Genomic DNA, 26,968 nt, shown 5'->3' with positions numbered 1-26,968 from the left:
CTCTTAGGAAGCTGAAACGAAGTATTGGCAATTACCATATTCTTTTCTTGGCAGAATTCTATGAGCCTTTCTCCTCTCTCGTTTCTAGTTCCTAATCCGAACTGTCCAACTATATTTTCAACTGTACCTACTCCAATTTTTGCATTAAAGTCTCCTAAAATGTAAGTAATATCTCTAGATTTTGGTAACTTGATTGTATTGTGCAATTCTGAATAAAACTTTTCGATCTCATCTTCGGTCTTATCAGCTGTGGGAGAATATACTTGAATCATATTAATATTACAGTTCCGTGCTTGAATTTTTAAGCATTATTATTCTTTCTGAGATTTAAATCACACCTAACACTAATAGTGTTGCTTATGATGAAAGCTACTCCGTATCGATGCTCAGTTTTGTCTCCTCCAGTGTAATAAATATTGTGGTTATTTATTGATATCTCTCCATTTCCTGACCATTGTACATCGCTAACCCCAAGTATATCTATATTTAGCCTTTCTTTCTCTTTAATAACATTATGTAATTTTCCAGGCTGATACATACTTCTTACATTCCAGGTAGCTAATTTTATCTGAGAGGGTTGAGTATTTTTTTTTTGGTTTTTTGTGCAAGGGTTTCGCATGTTGACGACCGAGGAGGCTTTGCGTTCTGATGGTTGTCCTCCCCTGCCGGATTTTGGTCTCCGATTACCATAATCAATAATGTCTCTTGCGCAAATAGTGCTAGCCATTATAAGTACTAGAGATGTCATCAGGGACCTTTAATGCAGTGGTTTCTCGTTGCCTTTTGCATTCTGATGCCGTTGACCACTTTCTTGGTTCTTCCGCCTTCGAGACCAATTTCTCAGTCTCAGGACAACAGAGTGTCCTTCCAGTTACTAGCTCATCCGCCCTAAGCCGTTGTCCAGTAAATGGTGGATTGCTTATCCTGGTTTTTTACCAATACAGCTTATATTGCAAGGAAAACTTCAAGGCAGAAAAGGTCCAGGTAGACAAATAATTTTCTGGCTCTATAATTTTATAAATAGTTTTTCACTATCTATTACTGGACTATTTAGAGCAGCACCAAATAAAGTAAAAATAATCATGTTATGTAATATGATGTTTTAAAAAACAAGATGTGATTATTACCTGTACATGAGGCCTCCCGTGCAGGACTCCAAAAGAGCTCCACCAAATACGCAAACATAATATTGAGTGCAGTCGCTGGGGTGAGGATAATAACCGAATTCTTCAGGACAATCGAAATTTACCCCAGTTTTTACGCTTGTAGCAATGGGAGCATTTCTAAATTTTCTCTCGGCTAAAATAGTTCCTGAAAAGAAATAATTCAAGATTAGTTTGGTAAATAACAGAATCGTAAATTAGTAATAGATATTATCATAGATTATAGTAAGAATTAAAGACAGTTTCTTAGAATCGATTAAAATTTCCAATTGGCATAAAAGTTCTCATTGTAAATTATTTCAGTTAATATTTACATTTCTGTGTGTTCAGATCTTTAACCATAACATGCAGAATCGTAAGTTTGTACAAATAGCGACAAAAGAACTCGTGCAACTTGTGAAACTAAAGCATCATTTAACAGTGCTGATCGGAATATAGTTTCTTCAACCATAACCGTAGTTAGAAAAACCATTTTGGACTTTTGAAACAGCGAAAACAAGGAACTTTTACAGAAGCACCAAAAACATCAACAGAAAAAACCACTGCGTCGCCCGATGACGGTGAAATTAATTATAATATAGTTATCTGTTAAGAGAAGAATGTTATTTTTATATCAGGATTTTAGATGTTAAGAGTGTCATAAAAATAACGAAATGTGTAACAGAATAATACTCAACAGTTCCCATGGTTAACTGTTCGCATGACCATTTGCATAACTAATTGAATAATAGTATCGTAACCTATTTTCTTGACTATTGTTACCAATACTAGCAATAAATCTATTGTAACTTATTTAATGTATAACATAATATTTTTAATTAAGCTAGGAAAGTTCGATTTATTAGTTAATAGAAAAACAGAGAATCTCTGACGTCTAGATTAATGTTCTCATGGTTATGCAGTAGAAAATGGAACTTCCAATTAAGCTTTTAGTGCCAAGGTAATCGCTATTAATTCATAAACTTCAAAATAATAATATTATGTTTCTCAAAATTACGCATCATTAATACTAGAACCAAACGCTTTTATCAAAGTAAATAATTTAATAAGCAAAATACCATTATTTTCGTATTAAGAGATAGAAACTATAATATTTATGTACGCAAAACAGTTCAAATTTTACAAAATATTCTAATGAGTTTCTACGCAATTTGATTTAAGCCTTCTCGATTTGCCTTTTAGGATGGGGGCCAATGGACCCCTAAATATGAAAAAACTGGCGAGAGCTAGTTGTTTTTAGATCTGTTATGTCTCCTCTCTCGTGTAATAAAATTGGGGAAGGGGTTGTTCCTTGGTAGATGCATTTGGTGAAAAGTTTGGCCAAAGCCTGGATAATTTTATTTCCACCTACTATCATCGTCTTGATCACTACTCCATCATTCGCAACGGATATGTTATTTCTCATTTCTAAAAGTGTCGTTTTAACTTTGTAAGGTGTTATTTCTGTCATTTCTTCTGATTCTTGGTTTGTGATTTTGGACAGGGGCTGATTTTGTCCTTCGCTGGTGCTCTCATAGAACTCTACATACGTGCCTCTCAAATAATAAAGTCTCTTAGTAATTCTAATTGTAGGAACGTTCACGAAAGTGAAGAGTACTGCAAGGTTTGGTCTTAGGATATCTTTTCTTTATTATTTATGTCAACGATATATGTTATATCAGGAAAAAATAATGATGATTTAAAAATGTCTCATGAGGAAGTTTCTACTAAATCTAGCACATGGTTTTCTGCAAACTAAAACTTCCATAAAATGCAAACTTTGGTTTTATCTGCAAGTAATTTACATAATCAAAGAAAAAGCTATTCTTCTCTAGCTAAAGCTAAAAAGTTCATTATTTGTTATTCGCCAACTAGCAAGGGTTGTCAACTCTGAAACATTAAAAATGACAAATTTTTCTTTATTCTGCTCTCACATAAACTATGGATTAATCATATGGAGCAATTCAACAAATGCACTTCAAATTTTTAGAATGCAAGAAAAAGCTATCAGGATTTTAGCAGGGGTTAGTTATCTGTTGATATTTCAAGTTCTAACTGAAATTCACAGAAAACGTGCCCATTTAATAAAACAGTCTGATGTTCACGTTCACATTACGCAAAACTGTCAGTTAAAGGATTCGACCATTGTTTTGGAAGCTTTTAAATCTTCTTCACCTCTTGCTATTTTAGCAGCGTATCAAGAGTATCAAACATATCTTCGCACATAATAAAATAATAGTGTTGAGATGAATTGTATTTCAAACTATAATAAATTTCACAATATATGGTTGTTAGTTTTGCACGAACTTTTTTAATGTTGTTTCATTTCTTTTATTCTACAAAATTTATTATTTTAAAAATTGCTTAAATGGAATATGAAATAAATACAACATTACGAAAAAATTTAAAACAACAAAAACACTGAGATCTCTTCTTTAAAAAACAAAATCCAATAAACACATGAGAAATCAAAGAACTGCATTTATATAACCTTTTGAATGCATCAATTTTTATCTGGGAGATACTTTAAGATCCCTAAATGTTAGGATAAAAGAACATGAATCTCGCATTAAGAATGGAGAACTTGATTCATCGCAGATGTACAAATATTCTTGAGACAATGAACATATAATCCAAAGGAAAGAGACATCATTAGTATTCAATGAAAGGGATAGTAAAACGGCGAAAATTAAGAAAGCAACTTTCATCTTACTAAATAAAGTAAATTACGTACGAAAGTCATCAATATGACAGAAAAAACTGATTACCAATACTACCAGAAGAAGTTACCAATAAGAAAATACCAACTTTTCTACAGTACTACGTCATTGTATGGCACCATATGCAGACCGGATAGTAGGAAAATACCAGCCTGGTTTCAGAGGTGGTAAATCGACAATTCATCAGACTGCAACCTTGAAAGAAATTTTGGAAAAAACACTGGAATATGGCAATGAATCACATATTTATAGACTACAAAAGAGCCTACGATTTTGTGAATAGAAGAAAACCAATGAAACTACAAATATAAAGGTTTCAACTAAATATACCTCCTATTATTTGGTATATAATTTAATAAACATATTTTTTTTGCTATAATCAAAGATTTCATTTTGAACCGCAAAAAAAACAACAAACAAGAATACTTTCTCATTAATAGACAGATAAATAACGATTCAAAACGTTTGATACATTTTTGTTACCTTCTAGACTGTTGTAAGAATTTCAAGATTTTAATTAAGATACTATAAAAATTATACTTTATGGGGTCGCCCACTAAAACTCTTCAGAATTGGATCATTTTTTTGACTGCTCGTCGAGCAGGAAATAACCTTTACCTTCAAGTTTTATATCCAACATTAAAATAATATTAATTTAGAGGCCATGAATACGAAATAAACAGATCAATTTTCGTAAGAATTTACCTTCAAACTTGATATGCAACTATGTTGTTTTAAAATGTCAATATGAGAGAGTACTAAAAATATTTTTATTTTTTTTTTACTGCTTTGGAATTGAAGGTATTACACTAATACCTCTATAGTGATTAAGCGATCTCATCTCATTTTTTAAATATGGACGATATGCATGATAAATTCTATTCACCTTTAATGTCTTCTCTTCTTTCAATTTTATTAGTATTCTATATCTATATGTCAATTATTAGTAGAGTACTGTATCGTTCACATATCGCAAATTATTGATGACTTCACCGTTCACAAGTATTCCTTCTTGGTTTTCAGAAAGTGCTTTTCTGAAAGTTCTTTCGGAGTAAACGTTGAAAAGCAAGGGCGACAAGAGACATTCCTGCCATACTCCTCCTTTAATATTAAGAGCCTATGATTCCACACCATCTACTAAAACTGATGTTGTTTGATTCGAATATGAATTTTGCAATTATTCGAACATCTCTGTCGTCTAAGCCAATGTCTTTTAGAGCTTCGATCAATATAGAGTGCTTAACACGATCAAATGCCTTTTGGAAGTCAATAAAACAACAGTATATGTCTACAGATATATCTCGACATCTTTGAGCAAGTACGTTCATTTCAAACAGTGCCTCTCTCGTTCCATACCCGTTACGGAAACCAAACTGTGTGTCATCCAGGTAGTCCTCGCATTTATTGTAAATACGACCATGTATTACCTTCAGAAAAATTTTCAATAAGTGGTTTAACAAACTGATGGTTCTATACTCAGCACAGGTTTTTGCTGTTGTCTTCCTAGAAAAGGAACTGTATAGAAGAAATGAAATGAAGATAAAGGCAGACAAAACATTATTCACCTATTTTAAAATATCAAAAAGACATCTCCAGATCTAATAAAATATTTATTGGACCAGACGATTGGAATATCAATTCGAGACGAGCATACAATTTCCACATTGTGGTTGAAAACAAAAGTACGAGTTACCTTTGAAAGTATTTGAACTGTCACTGTTCTGTCAAGTGTCAGAAATTATTCGATAAAAGGTCGATATTATTCGCGAACTTACCGGCTCGGGCTGTCAATTTTTTAAATTTATTATCGTTCATTCATCATAAATATTACCGAAAAGAGAAACGTGTAATAGAGTTTTACGGTATTTTCATTTAATCATAATTTTAATTCACGCTCGACACACACAACTAGATTTGTTTCCCATGTCCTTAAAAGTATGATATAGATCAAGATTGGGGAATTACTTTCTTTTATGCGACCAAAATGGAATATACTTGTAAATTCTTTTTTGTGTATTTAAAAGTTGGTCGAAAATTTGACCATATTTATGCAAAGCAGTTGACAGAATCCATATTTCTTTAAGTAACAGACATGTTTTGCATCCATTACGGACGTGTGTCGTGTAAAAGTATTTTCAGAAGTGGTTATCGGTCTTATCTCATCCCACTCAAATCCTAATAGGCAGTAAAACATAATGGAAATCACAACAGGTTTCCCAATTTGGTTATGGGACTGATTTTCGAATATTTGGCGGAGTCGACGAGGGATATAAAGACAATAAATAAATAAATATAATATTATTTAAAAAATGAAATATATCTTTAAAAACAAATCTTACCTTAATACAAGGCGTTAGCGATATAAAGAAATATATGTAGAGAACTAAGGTAAAAAAGGAAGAAAATGTAGCGTAAAATATAATAAGTTAATAATCGAAAAAGAAAATATCGAAATAGCAGCAAAATTACATCAATATGAAGCAGAATTATAACAGACAAGAAACTGATGAAAAATTAGAAAATTCAAGAAGAACTCAGTAGTGAAAACTGAGAAATCAAAAACGATGGTAAATAGGATAAAATTAATATTAACAGAGATTAACAGAGATAAAAAAAACATTACCGCGGTATTTAGGGAAAAAGAAGACCTCCACTTTTCATTTAAATTGTTAATAAACAAAATAAACGAAAAACATTTGGATGATTTTGCATAACTTTTGTTATTCTAAAAATGAGAATTTTAATCGTTCAAAATCTTCAATATATTTAATATATTTTTTAATTGAAAGAAGAAGAATCATGGAAGACCATATATTTTAAGATATCTAAGAAAGTTACATGATAGATTTCTACAGTAATTTTGAGTGACGTCCAAAAACTCTATTTCACTATCGATTGTCGTAAAACATAGATGATATAAACATAATTTGATTCTTCCTTGTATATAAATACCACTTTATTGGAAAATCTGAATGTTCCAAATTAATCTGGGATGATTTTACTTACACTCTTCTAAAAAATGATAAAAATTGGACTATAAAAAAGTTATTTAAGATAAAATTTTGTTAACATTTTAAAGCGGCACCTAAATCGTAAAACGTTTTCGAAACATCGCCATATAGTGAATATTCTAGGCTAATTATCGAAACAATTCCAGCTGATATGTCTATCGACCTTTAAAATGCATGAATAATCTGATTGATGAGTACAAAATGTACTAACTACTCTCGGAACCAAGATACCGATCTGCAAAGAGAATGTAAGATAATTAATATGGCATTGTGGAAGCCATTGTTTTGGTAACACTGATTTAGTTTTTTATAGTCCACCTTCGCATTTATCAATTACTCGTTGTGAAATAGTGATACAATTATTAATCAAAATTATTAGGTGGAGGTCACTAGGTCACATACATGCTCTAGTATTATTATATATTATAGAAGCCTTAGGGGCAGAAGGGATTTCACGATTCCGATAAAATAGTCCGTCACTGGTAAACAATAGTCGAGTAAGTGGCCGGTAGAAGGCCATTTTCAGTCACACCTAAACTTATTCTAGTAGATTGCAGATCACGTCATAAATGAATTTAAAAGTACATTCTTTTACAGCCATAGTTCACGAAGCATTAATAAAAGAACAAATTAATAGTAAACAATGAAAATATAACATATTTTGTTGAAACTTCAATAATCCTTGGTTATTTACCAATACGATTAAAATAACGATTTAGAGTTTTAGAGTTAGGAGTTTTATTTATTTAAGTACTTAAAAATACAAATATTATTTGTGGCAAGTCAAAAAAATATATAGTATATAAAAAAGGAATATAAAACGTAACTTAAATATATCACAAACAATAACACATATTAAACAGAAAAATATTTATGGCAAAGTCACGCTAAGCAGTTCAGTGGATGTTCTGCAATGAGTCATATATTCTTCTGAGCAGTAAAAGCAAAGATATTTCAAGAGATATTTTTTTATAACTTTTTCGAAACTATTACTGTTGGTAAAATATTGTAATAGTTATAGTTAAGGCAATTTATCCGAAAGAACGTGAACATCAGACTGCTTTATTCTTGGGCCCGTTTTCTGTGAATTTAACCTAACCTGAAAATAAGGCTGGAGAAGAACGAATACTGGAAGAGAATGTGCTGAGACAATACGAATACGATAGGATATAATAGATCAACGGAAGCATGAAAAAAGATAAAAAGCATCAAAAGTAATAAACGAAGGAAAAATAGTTTACAGTTAATTACATTAAAGGAGTGGACAAAGCATTACACAAAATTATTGCATAAGAATAGAGTATATCTCACAATACCCTGTGACAACAATAACAGAGGAAGCCGAAATTACAGAGGAAGATATAACTAAAGCACTAAAGAAAGCCAAAAAGAAAAAAACACCAGGACCAGGGAACATAAAAATGGAACTGCTGAAATATAAAGACACAGAGATCGTGTCATTCATAGGAGTATTGTTGAGATAAGAGATTCTAGAGGAGTGAAATCTATCCTATATGTCCTCCATTTTCAAAAAAGGTGACAAAAGGTCACCAAATAACTATAGAGAGATCAGTGTAATACCTTCAATAGCAAGAATTTTTTCCACAGTATATACATATAATACCGAAGAAGCTGAAGCTGGTTTCACTTAAAGATCCTTTTTGTGTGAAGGATCATTCCATTCTGGGTTTGGTTTTACAGTTTCTGGTGTGACTTTACTGTTTCTGTACTGATTGTCACTATAATTCCCTTCTTCCATTCTTCAGGCAATATTTCTTTGTTCCATATATTCTGTATTAGTTCATAAATATGTCTGTATAGTGCCTCCCCGTATTTTCCACAGTAATAAAAGAAAAAATAGAACAACACATGGACCATTATGGCGAAGAACAAGCCGGATTTCGAAAAGCCAGATCGTATCTAGATAATATATTCATCATGAGACAGGAGATAAAAAAGAACAAAGAGATAAATATTAAAACACATATGACCTTTATAGACTTCGAGAAAGAATCGTTCAGAACATTGTGCTGAATATTACCCTATATGGACTGGAAGTATGACCAACAACAAAAGAGAGGACAAAATAAAAACAGAGGAAATATGGAACAGAATGGAAGTAGAATTACCAATTACAAAAAAATGTGGAAACAGAGCCGTAAAGTGCACAGGTGGCCGAAAAGAATATTGGACTGCAACCCGCCTGGAAGAAGACGGAGAGGAAGACCTCGTATAAGATGGAAAACGTACATAAGAAATCCTATGATAGATATAGAGAAGGTGACTGGGAGAATAGAGTACCGTTCTCCATCTCCTCCAGAATAGGGTGGAGGATGAAAACGACGAACTCATAATGGGAAAAAGCCGAAGAAGAAGACGAAGAAGACATAAAGTTAAGAAAACAAAGACTCGTTTCTTTTTAGTCTTTTTGGTTTTGTTTGAGAGTGAACTTCCACTTGGATTAGGAATCATCCAATTGGTGCCCCCCCCCCTTCCATAACAAAATGTAAAATAATATTTCTTATCGAAATTTATACCTTCCTACAATACCGATATTTTGATAACCATTTATAATTATATAACTAAATTATCTCAATAGTGATAACTTATCCTGTATGTATAATTATATCTTTAACATTTTTAGTTTGCTCACCTTAACCCTACCTACAACTTTTTTAGTTTTAATGAAATGCCGCAAAACATTAAAGTGATGGCATTGATTCCCGCATATTTGAACTTTACAATTCACCACTTCCTTGTTGAAGATATGCTTGGTCATCAATCATATAATTATGCAAATTTTGCTCTTTAATTTATCGTAATAAGCTACCCAGAAATTAAGCAATTATAATTTGAGATGTCCATTTTTAATTTTTAGTTTTATTTAAATTGTTATTAAAATTCTTTCAGTGTCTTTGATTCTATTAACTGTATAAACAGTTTTCTAATTGTTCCTTAGTCAATTACAGTATAGTGAAATTTTATAATTAATGTTTCCTATAGCAGTAACAATGGAGAGATTTAAAAGTCTTATTTCAGTGACAGAAAATTACGTAGCCCAAATATTACTAAAAAACTTTATAATTTTATACAAAAACTACTAGATTTAGTAAAAAATAATTAAGAATATAAATTGTTATTGTTATACATTGTTGCGGAGATTCATTGGAATGATAAATTATTTCAAAAAACTCATCCCAAATATTAGTCGAAAGGAATTAGCATTGACCAGTCTTTTAAAGAAAAATATAAAATGGAAATGGGCGAGGAACAAGAAATTGCTTTTATTAGTTTAAAAGAGAGTTTGGCAAGTGGAATCAAAGTATACCATCTCATCTACACATTGCCTTTTATGTTAAGAACAGATGTTTCGATACATACATTTGCAAAGGTTTTGTCATAAGTACAGGAACCTAATGATGTACCGGTATGTTTCGTCTCCAACGTAACAAAAACTCTGCAAAGCGTTACATAATTTGCAAGTGTGCTTTTCTGTTTTGACAAATAAGATTTTATTTACCGGATTCAAAATTTACGGTGGAAACAGTTTATGCTGCTTTAATTCAGATAGTGAAGAATATACTGGTTAACAATAGAATAAATATATCGCGAAGTACTATTGTTGCAAGAATATGATTTCAAATTTAGATACATAAAAGGAAAAGTTAACATATATACGCAGAATTAAAAACGCTAACAAAAATGCTAGGTCTGGAAATTAACACAGAAAAAACAAAAATAATGACACAGACGAGAAGAAATATAGCCCCACAAAACATTATACATGAAGATGGCATTGAAACGGTTGGAAAGTTTACATAGCTGGGTGTAGAAATATATGCCGACGGATCAGAAGATGGAGAAATACGGAAGAGAATAACGCAGGCAAACAGAGCTTATTTTGCCCTCTTCCATGTATTTCGGTCTAAAAATGTCCACCGAAATACAAAGATGAGAATCTATAAAACCTTAATTCGACCAATAGCATGCTATGGCAGTCAAGCATGGGTCCTAAAAGAAACATCCAAAAGCAAACTCGATACATTCGAAAGGAAAGTACCGAGGAGAATACTAGGACTTATGAGGGAGAACATAATCTTCAGAAGTCGATACAACAACGAGCTTTATCAACTTTATAAGGAAACACCACTGTCAGACTTCATTAGAATATAAAGATTGCAATGGGCCGGGCATGTGATAAGAATGGGAGAGGATAGGCTACCAAAAAGAGCACTGAATCTTTGATTGAAGAGATCGGTTGAAAAGCCAAGAAAGCGTTGGGAAGACACAGTAAACAGCGACACACAAGCCCTTTTAGAAGTCCGTGTATGGAGAAGATCAGCCACAGACAAGCAACGGTATTGCCAACATTCACAGAGGATAGGCACCAAAAGAAGAAGAAGATTTTAACAATTGACTAGGCAGTTTATTCTCTTAATATGACTTTAAATAATAATACAATCAATTATTCGATATTATTATTTGAATGCTTCATTTTGTTTATACATAACGTACAATTGTCATCTTCCCCTTTAATTTTTTGAACAATATAGTACTGAATAATGTCAAGAGAGGACATATGAAGAGTATACATTAGGATTGTCCTTGAAAAGAAAGATTCTACTAAGTTCTTATGAAAAATCGTTTACTCCACTTGCCCCCAGCGACTTAACTAAATTCGTTATGTAAGTAAAAGACACAAAAGAAAGCGCGTCATTTCATAAGTTCTCAAATATTTTTGAGCTGCGACTAGATACTTAAGTCATCGACTTAAATTAATAAACCGGTAAATGCAATTTCATAACATCTCAACTTTAACCTTTTTCATTATAAAATATATCGATTATGCTATTATTATTCCGAAAAGGTTAGTACCATCTCATTTTCTCTTCAATCAAACAACACAAATAACAGGCTAAATGGTAATTTATCTACAAATAAATTCCTACAATTAGCCAGTGGGAGGTTTTGGTATTAAGTAGCTGAATGTAGGCCAATCTGATACTGGCACCTTCTTAAGCAGAAAATCAAAGCAGAATGCGCAAATCAAGGCTGTATTGCACAGAGATAATTCTGCAAATATTTCAATATTGCAATTTTCAATCGAGGAGTGTATCAACGTTATCTTTAAAAGAAAATGATTAATCGATAGGACTAAGTAAATAAGAAAGATCTAGTTATTACAAGAAAACCTTATGATAACAACAACACTTTTATATCAACCACCTAGAAGGTTATATACCTGTGGCAGTCACTTCTAAATACAAAAGGAAAAATTATCAGAATTAGGGTAAATTATAATATAATTGTATTATAATAAAAAGATACTCAGACTATAAAGAATTTTTAGAATCATATCCAGATGCTGAAATGTGTCCATTCAAATTCTCTTATGTTCGCGGATGATTTAAAACTTTATAAGATCATAAATATTTATGATTACCACGACCTACAAGCGGATTTGAACCGTTTGAACCACTAGTATAAAAACAGAAACCCCACCAACCAAATCTATCCTATAAAAGGTTATTCTTTAGAGTCACATTGTGATCTGAATATATGTAGCAGCTGTAATGTGATTTTACGTTTAGAATAGAAGACAAAACGCTGATATAGTATTCATTGATGTTAAGAAAGCAGGTGACTGAACACTTCAAGACCATCTGCGCTGGCATTAACTAAGAACAAAGTTCGTGGAGGCTTCAAGACAGATTTCAAGTATGTCACATCAAATGTAAATCTTGAATTTACATTGAAAATGTCTCACCTTGAAAAAATGTACAAACACATGTTATATTTTTTTATAGTAAATGATTCTAGTAAAAAATTAATCAATCTTAGTATATGAAATATTGAAGTGAAAGTATCAGCAATTATTTTAGTTAAATATATGGTTTGCTTTAAAATATTTGATTTCCCAATTTACTGGCTCGTTCGATTAAACAAAAATCGATTTTAATGTTACTCATACCTCATTATGCTCTAAAGAAACTAATTATAATGATTAAAATGTATCTACTAAAGGAATTTAATTATTTTTCATTCCAAATTAAAAATTTACACACATATTACTATTTCATTCTAAACAAGATACAGGAAATCCATTTGATTCTGCAACACTCTTTAATTGATTTTTAACAATACGTCCTACCATGTTTGGATGTGTCCATGTATAGATAATTTAAAATTCTTGTTTGTTTGTTTCATCATGTTTACTACAAATGTTGTATTCCTAATTAAAAAAAAAACGTGAAAGAGTAGACAAATATTTCAGTTATTTTTATATATTTTCACTGGCATAAAATGCATGCACATTGTAACTTTCCTTTATTGGATTGTTGTTATTGTATCTTTCTGTTATTGTTCTTAAACGAACGCCAATAAGAAATCTTTGTAGACCGTGGCCTATAAGCATTGTTAGATGTATGCTTTGTAATACTGTCGAAGTGTATAAGAAAAAGACTAAGCAAATACTGACTGAGCTAGTGGTATACAAGAATACAGAAACATAAATATAAATGGAACTAACATAAAACAGGAATCATTCAATAACTTGGAGTTCAAAAGATCATCACTTCAGTCAAGTAAGCGAATAAATGATTGAATAAAAACAGTTTTTATAATCAGTGTTTATAATCAGTGTATAAAAGTGTTTATAATCAGATGAATCCCAGACTAAATATGATTGTCAAGCATGGGTAGCCATGCCTAAAGTCTAACCTAATCTAACCTTAAGAGATTTGGAATATTGCAATTGCGAAAATATTAAAGAGAATGACAAAACATGCATAAAGCAAATGAAATGCCGAAAAATTGGCTGAAGTCACAAATAAGTAATTTTTAGGGAGGGCGAAAAACTTGTAGCTTTGTTCTGAAAAAGGATGAGTTTTAACCAATGTTTTGCAATAGTATTGGTTCCAAACATGCGATTAAAATACTCATTTCAGTAGCTAAAAAATAGTTTAAAAATTGATTTTGTTTTGGAAATAAGACCTTTTGCACGAACTTAGTGGAAATAAGTCATTTTACATGTAAAATGTTGTGCACATAAGCCAATTTACATGTAAATGAAGTAATAAAGCAATAAAGTAAAGGAGTATTAATTGTTTTGAATAAATTTTTATTTCTATAAAATAATAATATAGGCATTACCTAAGTGGCAAACATTGTCACAATAGGTAATTAATGCAACAAACAGTTTTTTAAATATGCAAGTCACAGCGTTCATTGTCGAGGCAGTCACACATTTCTTTCAGCTCCTCCAGCAGTGAAAAACCATGGAATGGGGTGAAATATTTTTCACACTCTCTCAGTTAGATAAGAGGAGAAAAGAAACAAGCTAGATGTTAACTATTGCATATATTAGCGGAAACGTTTCGTTTTTCACTTACAAAATAGCATCAGTCAATATCTGTAAGAGTAACGTTTTCTTAGAAGGAATTGAAAGGTTCTTTTAATTAAAGAGAAAGCCAACAAGTGGTCTCTTATATTGAGTCAAAAAGAGATAAAAATGTATAAAAGTGACTTACATCATTACATGTGAAGTAATACAATATCGATGGTAAACAGCTACCCAGTTTTACAAAGAATTGGTCATAAAATCAAAAATTCACATTACAGTGACCCTCTTAATCCAAGTATAACAGATTTAAATAAGTATAGTTCTAGTATAAAAACAGCTTTAAATGTTGCAATGAAGCTTGAAAAAAGCTGCCTGACAATTATTTGAAGATTTAAAACACAATCAATGACAAAAGACAAAGGCGACAAGGAATGAAATGACGGATGTTCGCGAGTGCTGGATCGTTGCCCACGTAAATGTTCGAGAATTTCCAAATAACATTATCTTGTCATCTTACCCTTTAAAAAAGTATGCATGGATACCTGCCCACACACACCACAGGCCGATTTTTCGAAAGCGTTGCCTTACTTATACCCTGTATGGTAGTGAAACTTGGGTGTTAAGTCGAAAAATACAAAGAAATTGGAACGATGGGAAAGAAAGATATTACACAAGATATACGGAGAGGCACAGGACAATGACAGGGTATGGAAAAGAAGAACAAATAAGGAAGTAATGTAATAAATCTACAATTAATTAAGCATAATACAAAAAGTAAAAACACAAAGAGTAAGTTGTATGGGACATTTTTACACGGTGCCTACAAACAGGAGGAGTGGACGGAAAACGCAGAAGAGGAAGAGCAAAAAAAAGAAGTGGTTAGAAGAGGTTAAATATATTAACTGTTATACATATAACTGCCACCAAATTGAAGTTCTGAGAGGGAAATATAGTTGCTTTAGGAAAGATTCTAAATTTGTGATTGTGCTTAACTCTAAAATCCTAAAGCAACTAGAAGCAAGAGATCATATTCGTCTGTTTAGCAGTTCAAGCAGAAATAAAAATTTAAATTAATAACAAATGTAGAAAAGTTAAAATAATATTAGATAAAATGAGAGTACCTAAACATTTCCAAAGTTGATTTAAACCTAAAAAGGATACATCAAAAATAAATACAGATAATGTCCAATCAAACATAGAACACATAAAAACATTAAACCGCCGATGAGTGCTGTAGGTAAAATTTTGATCAGTCATTTAACATTTCACAAGATGCCGCCGTCATTTTCCGATTCATCTTTGTATTTATTTCATGAATTCGATTTCATTTAACCCAAAAAACATCATTTAAATTGACCTCCCGTACTTCGGATTGTCATTGCATCGCATCTTCTTTCTCAATACTTTTTACGCGTACCTTGAAATTGAAAATTCTTTCTTAAGCATCGCTTGCTGTTACGTAATCGATTTGTGCCAACTGAGCCGTCGTAGTCTTTTATTTTTCAATGAATCAGCGATATCTTTTCAGAAGTACGTAGGTTTGTTTAACTTTCGCTTTTTGTGCAGGATTTATTTTTACAAGATTTATGAAACTTTAACATCAACATTTCGTATCCTAAGCTGTGGGTTGGTGAAGATTTTACATAAATATTAAGCTTTGCAATACGTTTTATGGATAACTTATGAACACCCTGCCTCGTTTATCAATTTGAACAACATTACTCTTCGATACTATTTTCACACTGTTTCACACAATATTTTATTTTCTAAACTTTCTTTCTTGATGGCTGTCTACGTAATTGGAGAATACGTCCAAGAGCCGAGGCAATTATTTTATTAAGAAGTTTCATCATCATCATCAACTAGCCTCTAACTGCTAAACATAGGCCTCTCGCATGCTTTTCCACTTAGTCCGATTTTGCACCATCTGAATCCAATTTGTAGTCACTCTTTTTATGTCATCTGTCCATCTCGTTGGGGGTCGACCTCTATTTCTGTTAGCTTGTATTCGGGGTCTCCATTCCAAAATTCTTTTTGTCCACCGGTCATCAACTGATCTTGCTACATGACCTGCCCAGTTCCACTTTAGTGTTGTTATCCTTTCAATAACGTCTGCTACTCCTGATCTTTTGCGTATAGTAGCATTGGGTATTCTATCACGACTAATACAAAAATAAAACTGATAGAAGCGGTCATTCCGGTTTGGTTTCGAGATAAAAGGATATCTAGGAACTGTCACAAGCTCGTAGAATCTATGCCAAAATGGGCAAAAGCAGTAATTGCCGCCAAAGGGGATATATTTAATACTAAATGATGTAAGTTTACTTTTATAGTTTTGTCAAAATATAATTTTTTATATATATTTCTTAAAAGCTATAGAATATTTTAAAACTTTTTAATGTCATATTTTATATGATACAGTCAGAATTTTTAAAAATATTAAATTTGACGCAATTTTGAAGAACATTTCACATCCATTAACATCGAGATCGAAGCTAAAACTATGGTGTATACAATACTAGTCTCCAATAAGTGTTTGCTTCCTGCCCCTCTCCTCCCTATTATGCACAGAGGGCCAGGTGTATGAAGATTAATCATAGTAAAGATGGAACAAAAAGAAAATAAAATATATAAAATCCTACAAAGCAGTCATTACAATGTTTTTATGTGTACATGATCACGGAGCATCATCGCTTTGGGATTAAAAAACTGTGGCCTGCTGCAATTTGATGGCCCCTAATTCATCTTAAAATTGTGAACCTAATATCGTTAGTAAACATGACGCTCAACTTCCCACATTCCACATGAAAGAAACATACATTAAAAGAAAATACCGAATTAGGAAATTAACTGTACTGACCTGATTCATTTTAAAACAATTTCTTTTGTTTTCGTTTAATGATGTTTTAAGTTTTAAAAGACGTATAAGCAGGTGTACACATTTTTTAATTAATATTTCCCACATTCCCACAGTATATTTGAGAATCTATCAAAAATTAGTGGACTAATTAAAACATTACTTGCAATTCTAGACAGACGGTAGTGAAATTGTTATGTTTTATAAACTATTATTTAAAATCATGTCCACATGATAATTATATAAGAAAAGTCATCTAAACATCTTGAATATATTAAATAATTGACCACGTGACGTTATATATATTACAGGATCCAACTTGTAAATATAATACATTTTGGAGACGGCTATCGCCGTATTCTCGTTCTCCTCCGCCAATCCTCCCGGTCCAATGCATGCTCCTCCTCCAAACCTCTCGATTCCATCGTTCCATCCTACATTCCAAAGAGGAAGTCATGGCTGCGAAATATTCGAGACTGGACAAACATGACTGTAGACGAATTATTCCACGTTGCAAAAGACAGAGAAGCTTTTAAAAATGTGGTCGCCAACCTCCGTTAATGGGGACGGCATAGGAAGAAGAAGAAGATCCTCCATTCCATGAGCTTCGAGGTCTACCTCTTTTTCTTCTTCCAGGGGGCCTCTCAGTAGCCTTCCTAGACGTCAGTCAAGCCTTCGATAAGGTTTGGCATGAAGGCTTACTTTATAAGATAAAGAAGCAATTACCATATCCTTTCTTTCCACTCCTAAAATCTTACCTATCAGATGTGTAACTTTTGAAACAATGTGCTTATATTGTGTTCCAATCTCTTCCAATTCTTTCTTTCTATGGCGGTCTGAATCTAATTTTATTTTTTTTAGCGATGCATTATTTGGATATCCTCTGACAATTATCTTATATGCTAGCTCTTATATGCTAGTTCCAGCGTGTCATTAACTGCGTTATTTCCAGTTCCAAAGACTAACCCTTCATGTATCGCTTTAAATCCAGTTTTGGATTGATCTATATTTACATTAAAATCAGTTCTTACTATTAGTATGTCCACTTATATCTCCTAATTGATTCGAGAAAGCATTTCTTTCATTCCATAAAGTCCAAATTCAGTGATATAGATACACAGTACATTTAACACCTTTCCGTTAAGTGCAAATTTCAATTCTACCACATCACACAACCCTTTTTATTCCCTAATTATGCCAACTTAATTTCTAATATTAATTTTCCCTACTATTTAAAAAAAGTATTTCCTGCAAAACTTTAACCATTTAATACAAAATTCAACTGCGCAAGTTATGTACAGCTGTTACAATTTTATAAAAATGATTTTCCGAGTACACTCTATACATATTTAATACCGATCCGTTAAAAATAAACACAGCAATATCAACGAGCTTCTCTCGTCGCTGATGCCTTCATTAAGTAAGCAAACCAGCGAAAGGATTCTACTGCTTCTTATGAGCTATTGTGTTCCGAAGAAAGTGTTACGGCGATATGTTCAAAGTCAAGGTCATAGTTGTTTTACAAATATTTAGCACATACAAAGGATGTTAGCTTGTTTACTTTCATTACAGTGGAAATTGAAAACGTTAATACAGTTATTTTTATTTAAAACTTGTATGTCAAGTTAGATGAATATAAATTGATAATTCGAAGAGAAATGACGACTAGAATCGTTAGATGGATATAATTATATATGTACGATTTGCCAAATTATTTTAAATAATTTCGAAATTATTATAATGATTAGGAGGATATTATTAATGATCCAAAATAATTAGTTTCTTTAAGACAGATAAAAAAGTATGTGATAACTTTTTCCGGAAGCTTTCTGTTACAGTTATACAGAAGAAAATTGCCATATTATACATCTTTATTCATTTATAATACAGTCCACCTTAATTCTTCTAAGAGTCCCCATAGCAGTTTGTCTATCTGTGTATTGATCCAGTTTCAGTTGACTCAAAATAATGATATGTGAAATAAATGACATTATTTCTAACCATCTTTTAGATACTTTTCGATTGCTCTAACTAATGACGTTTTTTATTCCATTCTTCGCGAAAAATTCCCAAAGCATACTTTTTATAATAACAATAACAATAACATCAAACTACTTAGTGATACAACTTAAATGAAGATCATCATCATCATCTTGGTGCTACAGCCCTTAGAGGGCCTCGACCTTCTCAAGCTTTCTACGCCATTCTATTATGTCCCTCGCTTGCATTTTCCAGTTGCCGACTCCGATCTTCTCGACATCTTGTTTTACCCCGTCCATCCACCTCAGCTTTGGTCTACTCCGTCTTCTCATTCCCACGAGTTGCGCTGTTAGTTTTTTTTTTTTGAAACTTAAATGAAGAGAAAAACCTAAAAATCACAGCACAACAAACAAATATAGAACAAGTAATTGAACACATATACTTAGACCAAATTACAAAACTGAGTAAATAAAATCAGACTGAGGAAATAAAAAGCAGGAGCAGACAAACTTGTTCAGCATTAAACTCTCCTATATTCTAAAATATAAAAAAAACTCCCAATATATAAGAGAAATGGTTTTTAAACAGTGTTTAGTAACAGTTTTCACATATATAAGATTTGGCCATCTCAGAGATCTATTTCCAGCACTCACTACTTTAGTTATCTCCTCGTACGATGTTTTTTTATATATTCTTCACTTCCTACGGTTAGTTGGTATCCACTGCATGCTCAGTTTGGGCACTCTGCTTTCGCCCATTGTGTCTACAGATCCGTACCATCTACGCTATTTGTTAATGAGCTGTTGTCTCTCATACGGTGTCTAATACAATAATTCCCTGTCCCGTCTGGATATTCTGAAGGATCCTCTAAATATACCCATTTCTATCGCCTGGAGCTTTCTTCTTTTGTTTTCTATGGTTTTTCATATGTCTGCACTATACGGTAAACTTTTTTTGACAAATGTTTCATAGATGTTTTTTGATTTTATGAATCGGAACCAGATTTTCATGGATATCATAGCTTCCCGTCCATCTGCCGAATTTCTGCTATCTTTTTTTCTTACAAGTGGGTGGTTTTGTAGTCATATTTAAGGATAAATTTCATTTGTGTGATCTATTTTAAGTATTCTCTAAAGATCTAAAGCATACTGAACTGCTACAAAATGAGCTAACTAGGGATGAATTTACTTAAGTATTTACCAGAACGAAATGAACAGATTTATTGCAAAATGGATACACAAAAACGTACACATCTGTTTTATGCTAGTCTGGCTAAAAATCTGGACGAAAAATGAAAGTACTGATGGTATATACTAATGTGGTATTGAGATCTACATATAATGGATGAAGACCGAATAGTAAAATAGAAACCAACAGGATGAAAGCGAAGAGGATGCCCAAACGAGAACTAGCAACAAAAAAACAAAGGGTAGTTAAAAATATGACCGAAAAGGCAACAATATTGCTAGTACTTCCAAACAATGATAGAAAAAATGTACAAATTGGTGAACAGATAAAATAAAATAAGAAATTAAAACAAAAAACGAAAATTTGGAACCAGCATTTAAACAACCATACACAGCAAAATTAGCGGATATGAAAACAACAAGATAAGAAAGTAAAAAAATATTTGAAGAAGCTGAACAAGAAACCTGGAAAAAATTTGGAGCGTAATTAGAAAGAGACAGCAAAAGGAATCAAAAATTAGTCTTTTAAGTACTCAAAAATTTAAGAAATGGGAAAAAGGTAGATAGAATAGCGATAAAAAATACGGAAGGAATGATGATCATCACTGATGAATTAGAAATCATGGCAAAATGGAAAGATTCTTTTCAAAGTCTGCTTGATACTGGGAAAAAATATGGTACAGTTGACTATTTCTGTATGTTTTAAATATAAATATTTTCAAAATTGAATAAAGTAATTTTATGATTTATTTATTATTGATATTTTAAACAAATTACATTAAATTAAGATAATTCAATAAATTATTATTTTTTCTTCTAACGCCACCTGCTAACATATTAACAAAACATACTTTGTTTACTTATGACAGAGCTGTCAAATTGAGACGAAATATTCAATTAATAATAAAATATAAATAAATATCATTTGATAGTAAATTTAATTATTACATAAACTAAATAAGATGTTTACAAATAATAATTGTACTTATTTATTTAAAATTTTATTAAAACGAGAAGTGTCATAATTTAAACAGATGGTTCAATAATGCTATTAATTGGATGACATTTAGGACTTTTAAATTTTAACAAGAGGGGAAAAATAGGGAAAACCTGGAAATGAAAAAATAAAGTCAGAAATTATGTTATTTATTTACGTTGCTTCATGGTTGTCCTAATTCACAATTATCTCGATTTTATAAAAAAGTAAAACAAGTTCCATGAAAATAACAATGAAAGCTTTGTAAAGAAATATTTATATTTAAAATTAATTTGCTACATAAATATTGATCAAAATTTCAAAAGCAACTCCAAAAGTAAAGTTTGTGTAACCTTCTCAGGTCTGATGTTAGGGTTTTCAGATTACGCAAGCGCCTCTAACATGACTTACGACCACTTACGTGGCTGTGGCGACTCGATTAAATTCGAAATTGAAACATTTGGTCGAGGTCGGAAATGGAACTTGGGCCCTCTGGCTTGGAAAGCCAGAGCAAAAACCGTTGAGCTACGGTCGCTATCGTAAAGCAACTGGTGCATAAATAAAAACAAAAATAAAGTTTTAAGTGACAGAATTGTCAGCATTATTTTCAGAATAACCCTTGGCTATTATACAACCAGACATTATAATAAAGATCATGGATTCCGTGTTTGCAACCACAATGTGTTGTTAAAACCTTAAATATTCCAATTTAACATTTACCTAGTGACTCGTGCTAGAATTAAAGCACTGCACTTGATTTCATTACTGTTATTATAGTTTCGCTTACGCTTTCACTATTACACGTAAGAAAATTGTCCACCAAAGTTCTTGCGTCTTACATAAACAATTAAAAGTATCAATTTAACAATTTTTCCTCCAGCTATATATAATTTATTTTTAAAATGTGTGTTACTGCACCTGAGCAAGATGAAACATATTTTGTAAGTCGCATGGTAAAAAATTGGCACGTCCGTGACTGAAGTCATCATCTAATATAGTTATTAGTGACAGAACTGGGCCAATGGTTAAAAACTAAACAAAAGATAATTTATTTATTCTTATATGACTGTATTGTTTACATAAATACGAGATTGCTTGTAATAATTTTCAATATTGAAGCTACATGTTTACAAAGTACATTTTCCAATGTGCCTTTTCTTTAAGTTGTTTTCAATTATTTACAACGAAAAATACTGTGCTTTTGTTTCATTTCGTAAATTTATTTCCCAAGTTTTATTGGGATGGCACCAGGTACATCATAAGTCTTTCCTTTTGTTCACTTAACTGTTGACGTTGATATTGTTCGAATTTCCTCAGAAGGTTAGAAATAAATGTTAAGAAGCTACGATTTGTCAGCATTATTGCAAGATTATATAGTCGGGAACAATGAAAAATCAAAAATTACATAAGCTTTTTCGTTTACTTCATACCAGCAGCGAATAATCATGGGTAAATCTTTACAAATTCGAATAAAACGTTATCTAACTCCCTCTCCATACCCACCAAGCAATACGACTGACTAAATGTAACAGTGAAAGTCGAAGTAGTTTTTGTACTAGTTAAGAATTATGAACGACCTTGCAGGTTTATTGTATCCGGATAAATTACAGGGAAAAATATTTTGTTGCTGCAATCTGGTTGGTTTAAAAAGCGTACGGTGTAAAAACTAGACTGTGAACCACAAATCTTTGTCTAATTCAATCTTGCAAGGTCAAATTTTGAACCACCAATCTCAAAAAGAAAACAAGGTGTATATAAATACATATATAAATATATGTATATATATATACAGGGTGAGTCTTTAGTGCGACATCGGTATATAATTCGATTGTGGTACAAGATATTCAAAAAACTTGTTTAGAAAAAATGTAGACAATGATATTCTCCATACTTGAAAAATATGTAAAATTCTACAGGGTGATTAATAACTACGTGGTGTAGCAAACAAAGGCATCCACAAAATATAACAATAGGAGACTACAATATAGAGGGGGTAAAAAACTTTATATACTTGGGATCCCTAGTCACATCTGATAATAACGTTACGGAGGAAGTGAAGAGGCGAATATTTATTGCAAATAAATGTTACCATGGCTTAATTAGGCACCTAAGATCAGATAACGTCGCAAGAAAAACAAAATGCTAAATATATAAAACCCTAATAAGACCAGTACTCACATATGGCTCAGAAACCTGGACACTCACTAAAAGAGAGGGAACGTTGTTAGCCACCTTCGAAAGAAAAATCTTGCGACACATATATAAGGCCACAAAAGAAAACGGAATGTGGCGAAGAATATACAACTCTGAACTATACAAAATATACCAGGATCAGGATATTATAACATTCATTAAAATATGACGGCTGCGTTGGATAGGACATGTAGAAAGAATGGAAGAAGGCGAAATACCAAATAAAATATTCAAACAGAATATAGACGATTAACCAAATTTGATAAAAATCCAAGGGTACCCCCTTGGAAATTTTTTTCCAAATTTTCCAAAAAAAAAAAAATTTGTTTAATGTTTTGGTACATGCACTTGGTCCAGCTTATTCCAAACATGTGTTTTTTTCTGATCCCTGAACCCCAGTTTGCCGGAAAAGAGGAAACATCGAATTAAAAAATCTACAGTTTTTTCGATTTTCCGGCAAAACAGAGCATCATTTCTGGCAACTTGTTTAGATTTTTTTAATCAGCAAGTCACTCTTAATCGAAATAATTCAAATTTCAAACAAAATATTCACTTTTAATTTTCACGAAATTTTCAGCAAATACAGACATCCAAGTGGAAATTTTTCTGACGAACAGTTAGATGTAGGAAAATTCTGAGTACGGCAGAAGAACGAGCGGCCAATTTTATGTAGGAAATGTCTATTCGCTTGACTCTCGGACCAAAATTGACGCCAATATACCCGATTAACGAAATTTGATAAAAATCCAATGGTCTACAGTTTTTTCGATTTTCCGGCAAAACAGTGCATCATTTCTGGCAACTTGTTTAGATTTTTTTAATCAGCAAGTCACCCTTAATCGAAATAATTCAAATTTCAAACAAAATATTCACTTTTAATTTTCACGAAATTTTCAGCAAATACAGACATCCAAGTGAAAATTTTTCTCACGAACAGTTAGATGTAGGAAAATTCTAAGTATGGCAGAAGAACGAGCGGCCAATTTTATGTAGGAAATGTCTATTCGCTTGACTCTCGGACCAAAATTGACGCCAATATAGCCGATTAACCAAATTTGATAAAAATCCAAGGGTACCCCCTTGGAAATTTTTTCCTAATTTTCCAAAAAAAAAAATTTTGTTTATTGTTTTGGTACATGCACTTGGTCCAGCTTATTCCAAACATGTGTTTTTTTCTGATCCCTTAACCACAGTTTGCCGGAAAAGAGGAAAAATCGAATTAAAAAATCTACAGTTTTTTCGATTTTCCGGCAAAACGGTGCATAATTTTTAGCCACGTGTTTAGATTTTTTTAATCAGCAAGTCACCCTTAATCGAAATAATTCAAATTTCAAACAAAATATTCACTTTTAATTTTCACGAAATTTTCAGCAAATACAGACATCCAAGTGGAAATTTTTCTCACGAACCGTTAGATGTAGGAAAATTCTGAGTATAGCAGAAGAACGAGCGGCCAATTTTAAGGAAATAAGTATTCGTTTGACTCTCGGACCAAAATTGACGCCAATATAGCCGATTAACCAAATTTGATAAAAATCCAACGGTACCCCCTTGGAAATTTTTTTCCAAATTTTCCAAAAAGAAAAATTTAGTTTAATGTTTTGGTACATGCACTTGGTCCAGCTTATTCCAAACATGTGTTTTTTCTGATCCCTTAACCCCAGTTTGCCGGAAAAGAGGAAAAATTGAATTAAAAAATCTACAGTTTTTTCGATTTTCCGGCAAAACGGTGCATAATTTTTGGCCACTCGTTTAGATTTTTTTAATCAGCAAGTCACCCTTAATCGAAATAATTCAAATTTCAAACAAAATATACACTTTTAATTTTCTCGAAATTTTCAGCGAATACATACATCCAAGTGGAAATTTTTCTCAGGAACAGTTAGATGTAGGAAAATTCTGAGTATGGCAGAAGAACGAGCGGATAATTATGTGGGAAATGTCCATTCGCTTGACTATCGGACCAAAATTGACGCCAATATATCTGATAATAACGTTACGGAGGAAGTGAAGAGGCGAATATTTATTGCAAATAAAAGTTACCATGGCTTAATTAGGCACCTAAGATCAGATAACGTCGCAAGAAAAACAAAATGCCAAATATATAAAACCCTAATAAGACCAGTACTCACATATGGCTCAGAAATCTGGACACTCACTAAAAGAGAGGAAACGTTGTTAGCCACCTTCGAAAGAAAAATCTTGCGACACATATATAAGGGAACAAAAGAAAACGGAATATGGCGAAGAATATACAACTCTGAACTATACAAAATATACCAGGATCCGGATATTATAACATTCATTAAAATAGGACGGCTGCGTTGGATAGGACATGTAGAAAGAATGGAAGAAGGCGAAATACCAAATAAAATATTCAAACAGATGCCAGTAGGAAAAAGAACAAGAGGAAGACCGAAACTGAGATACTTAGAACAAATAGAAAATGATATAACAACCTTAAAAATAAAAAAACTGGAGAAAAAAAGCACGAAACAGATCAGAATGGAGAAGAATCCTGGAACAGGCCAAATTTCTGGAATACATTTAATTTTTGTAGAAGTAGAAATAAGTATTAAGTATTGAGTGATAATATAACAAAATTATTTTTATTGTTCTTTTATTTTCTTTTTAAGTTGCAATTACTGTGACTATTCGTTTTCTTGTGGAACTTGTGAAAGAAAAAATATGAAAATACTTTAGGATTTAGGGCCAAAAATTTTTAAGAAGATCCAAATCTAACTAGTTTTTCCCATTGTTTTGATTATATGGCTTTCTTATCTTTATTTATTAATATGCTAACAGCAATTAATAAACAAAAATTGCTTTCAACTAATTTGTTAAAATGCTTGTCTAATATATCAACTCTCTCGTGACCAAACGTAAGCCAATTCTTGTTACGATTGGTATACGCTTTATATCGATTAAAGCAATGAATCTAGAACCAAAAGAAAAATCGATTTGGATCACTTACCGTAAAACCGAACATTTTATTCTTTTATTTGTCGTAAAGATACGGATATTACCTGATGAGAATCCTTTTATAGAGTGACTACCAAAGCGTTCATTTTTCCGCATAAGTACCAATTACAGACGTGATTTGACGTATATTATGCTACTGAGGATAATCGTTGGCTTTTTGCGTATACTAATTTGTTTTCCAGTATCATTCATAAAATAAATGTTTTCAGGTTTAATATTGCTTGACTTTTCAGTGTCCTTTGTTTGGGTTTACACTGTATTTATACACTTTTAATGCAGTGAAATGTTTCACCACATAGTGCTATAATTTTAAATCATTTGTCAATAAATCGCACCATTAAATAAATATAGAAAAAAAAGTTTATTACTTTTATAATGCTCATATTTAATGTCGCTATTATTTCACTAGGCGTTACATCATTTAAATTGGCAAATGTTCAATAAAAAAAGTGATACAAGAACGTGGTTTTTATTGACATTTAACATTTTTGGTTTCGAAGCCGAACTTTTTTAAGTACCAAAATAGAACACAGTAAGTTGTCTCGTTCTAAAACGTCTTTAAAATAGCTTAATTCTTC

At 32.0% G+C, this 26,968-nt stretch overlaps 1 protein-coding gene across 2 annotated transcripts in view; it reads right to left on the bottom strand.

The window, feature by feature from the left end:
* Positions 1 to 26,968, bottom strand: part of Cda5 (Chitin deacetylase-like 5) — a 182,141-nt gene that overhangs the window by 57,303 nt on the left and 97,870 nt on the right. For both annotated transcript variants that reach the window (XM_072546860.1, XM_072546865.1), the window contains exon 2: positions 1,128 to 1,311. In XM_072546860.1, coding sequence (XP_072402961.1) covers positions 1,128 to 1,311 — 184 coding nt within the window. The remainder of the gene's footprint in view (positions 1 to 1,127; positions 1,312 to 26,968) is intronic.

This window comes from Diabrotica undecimpunctata, chromosome 10 (genome assembly GCF_040954645.1).
Source record: "Diabrotica undecimpunctata isolate CICGRU chromosome 10, icDiaUnde3, whole genome shotgun sequence".
In the NCBI taxonomy this organism is placed as follows: domain Eukaryota; kingdom Metazoa; phylum Arthropoda; class Insecta; order Coleoptera; family Chrysomelidae; genus Diabrotica; species Diabrotica undecimpunctata.
This window is presented reverse-complemented; position numbering and strand designations above follow the sequence as displayed.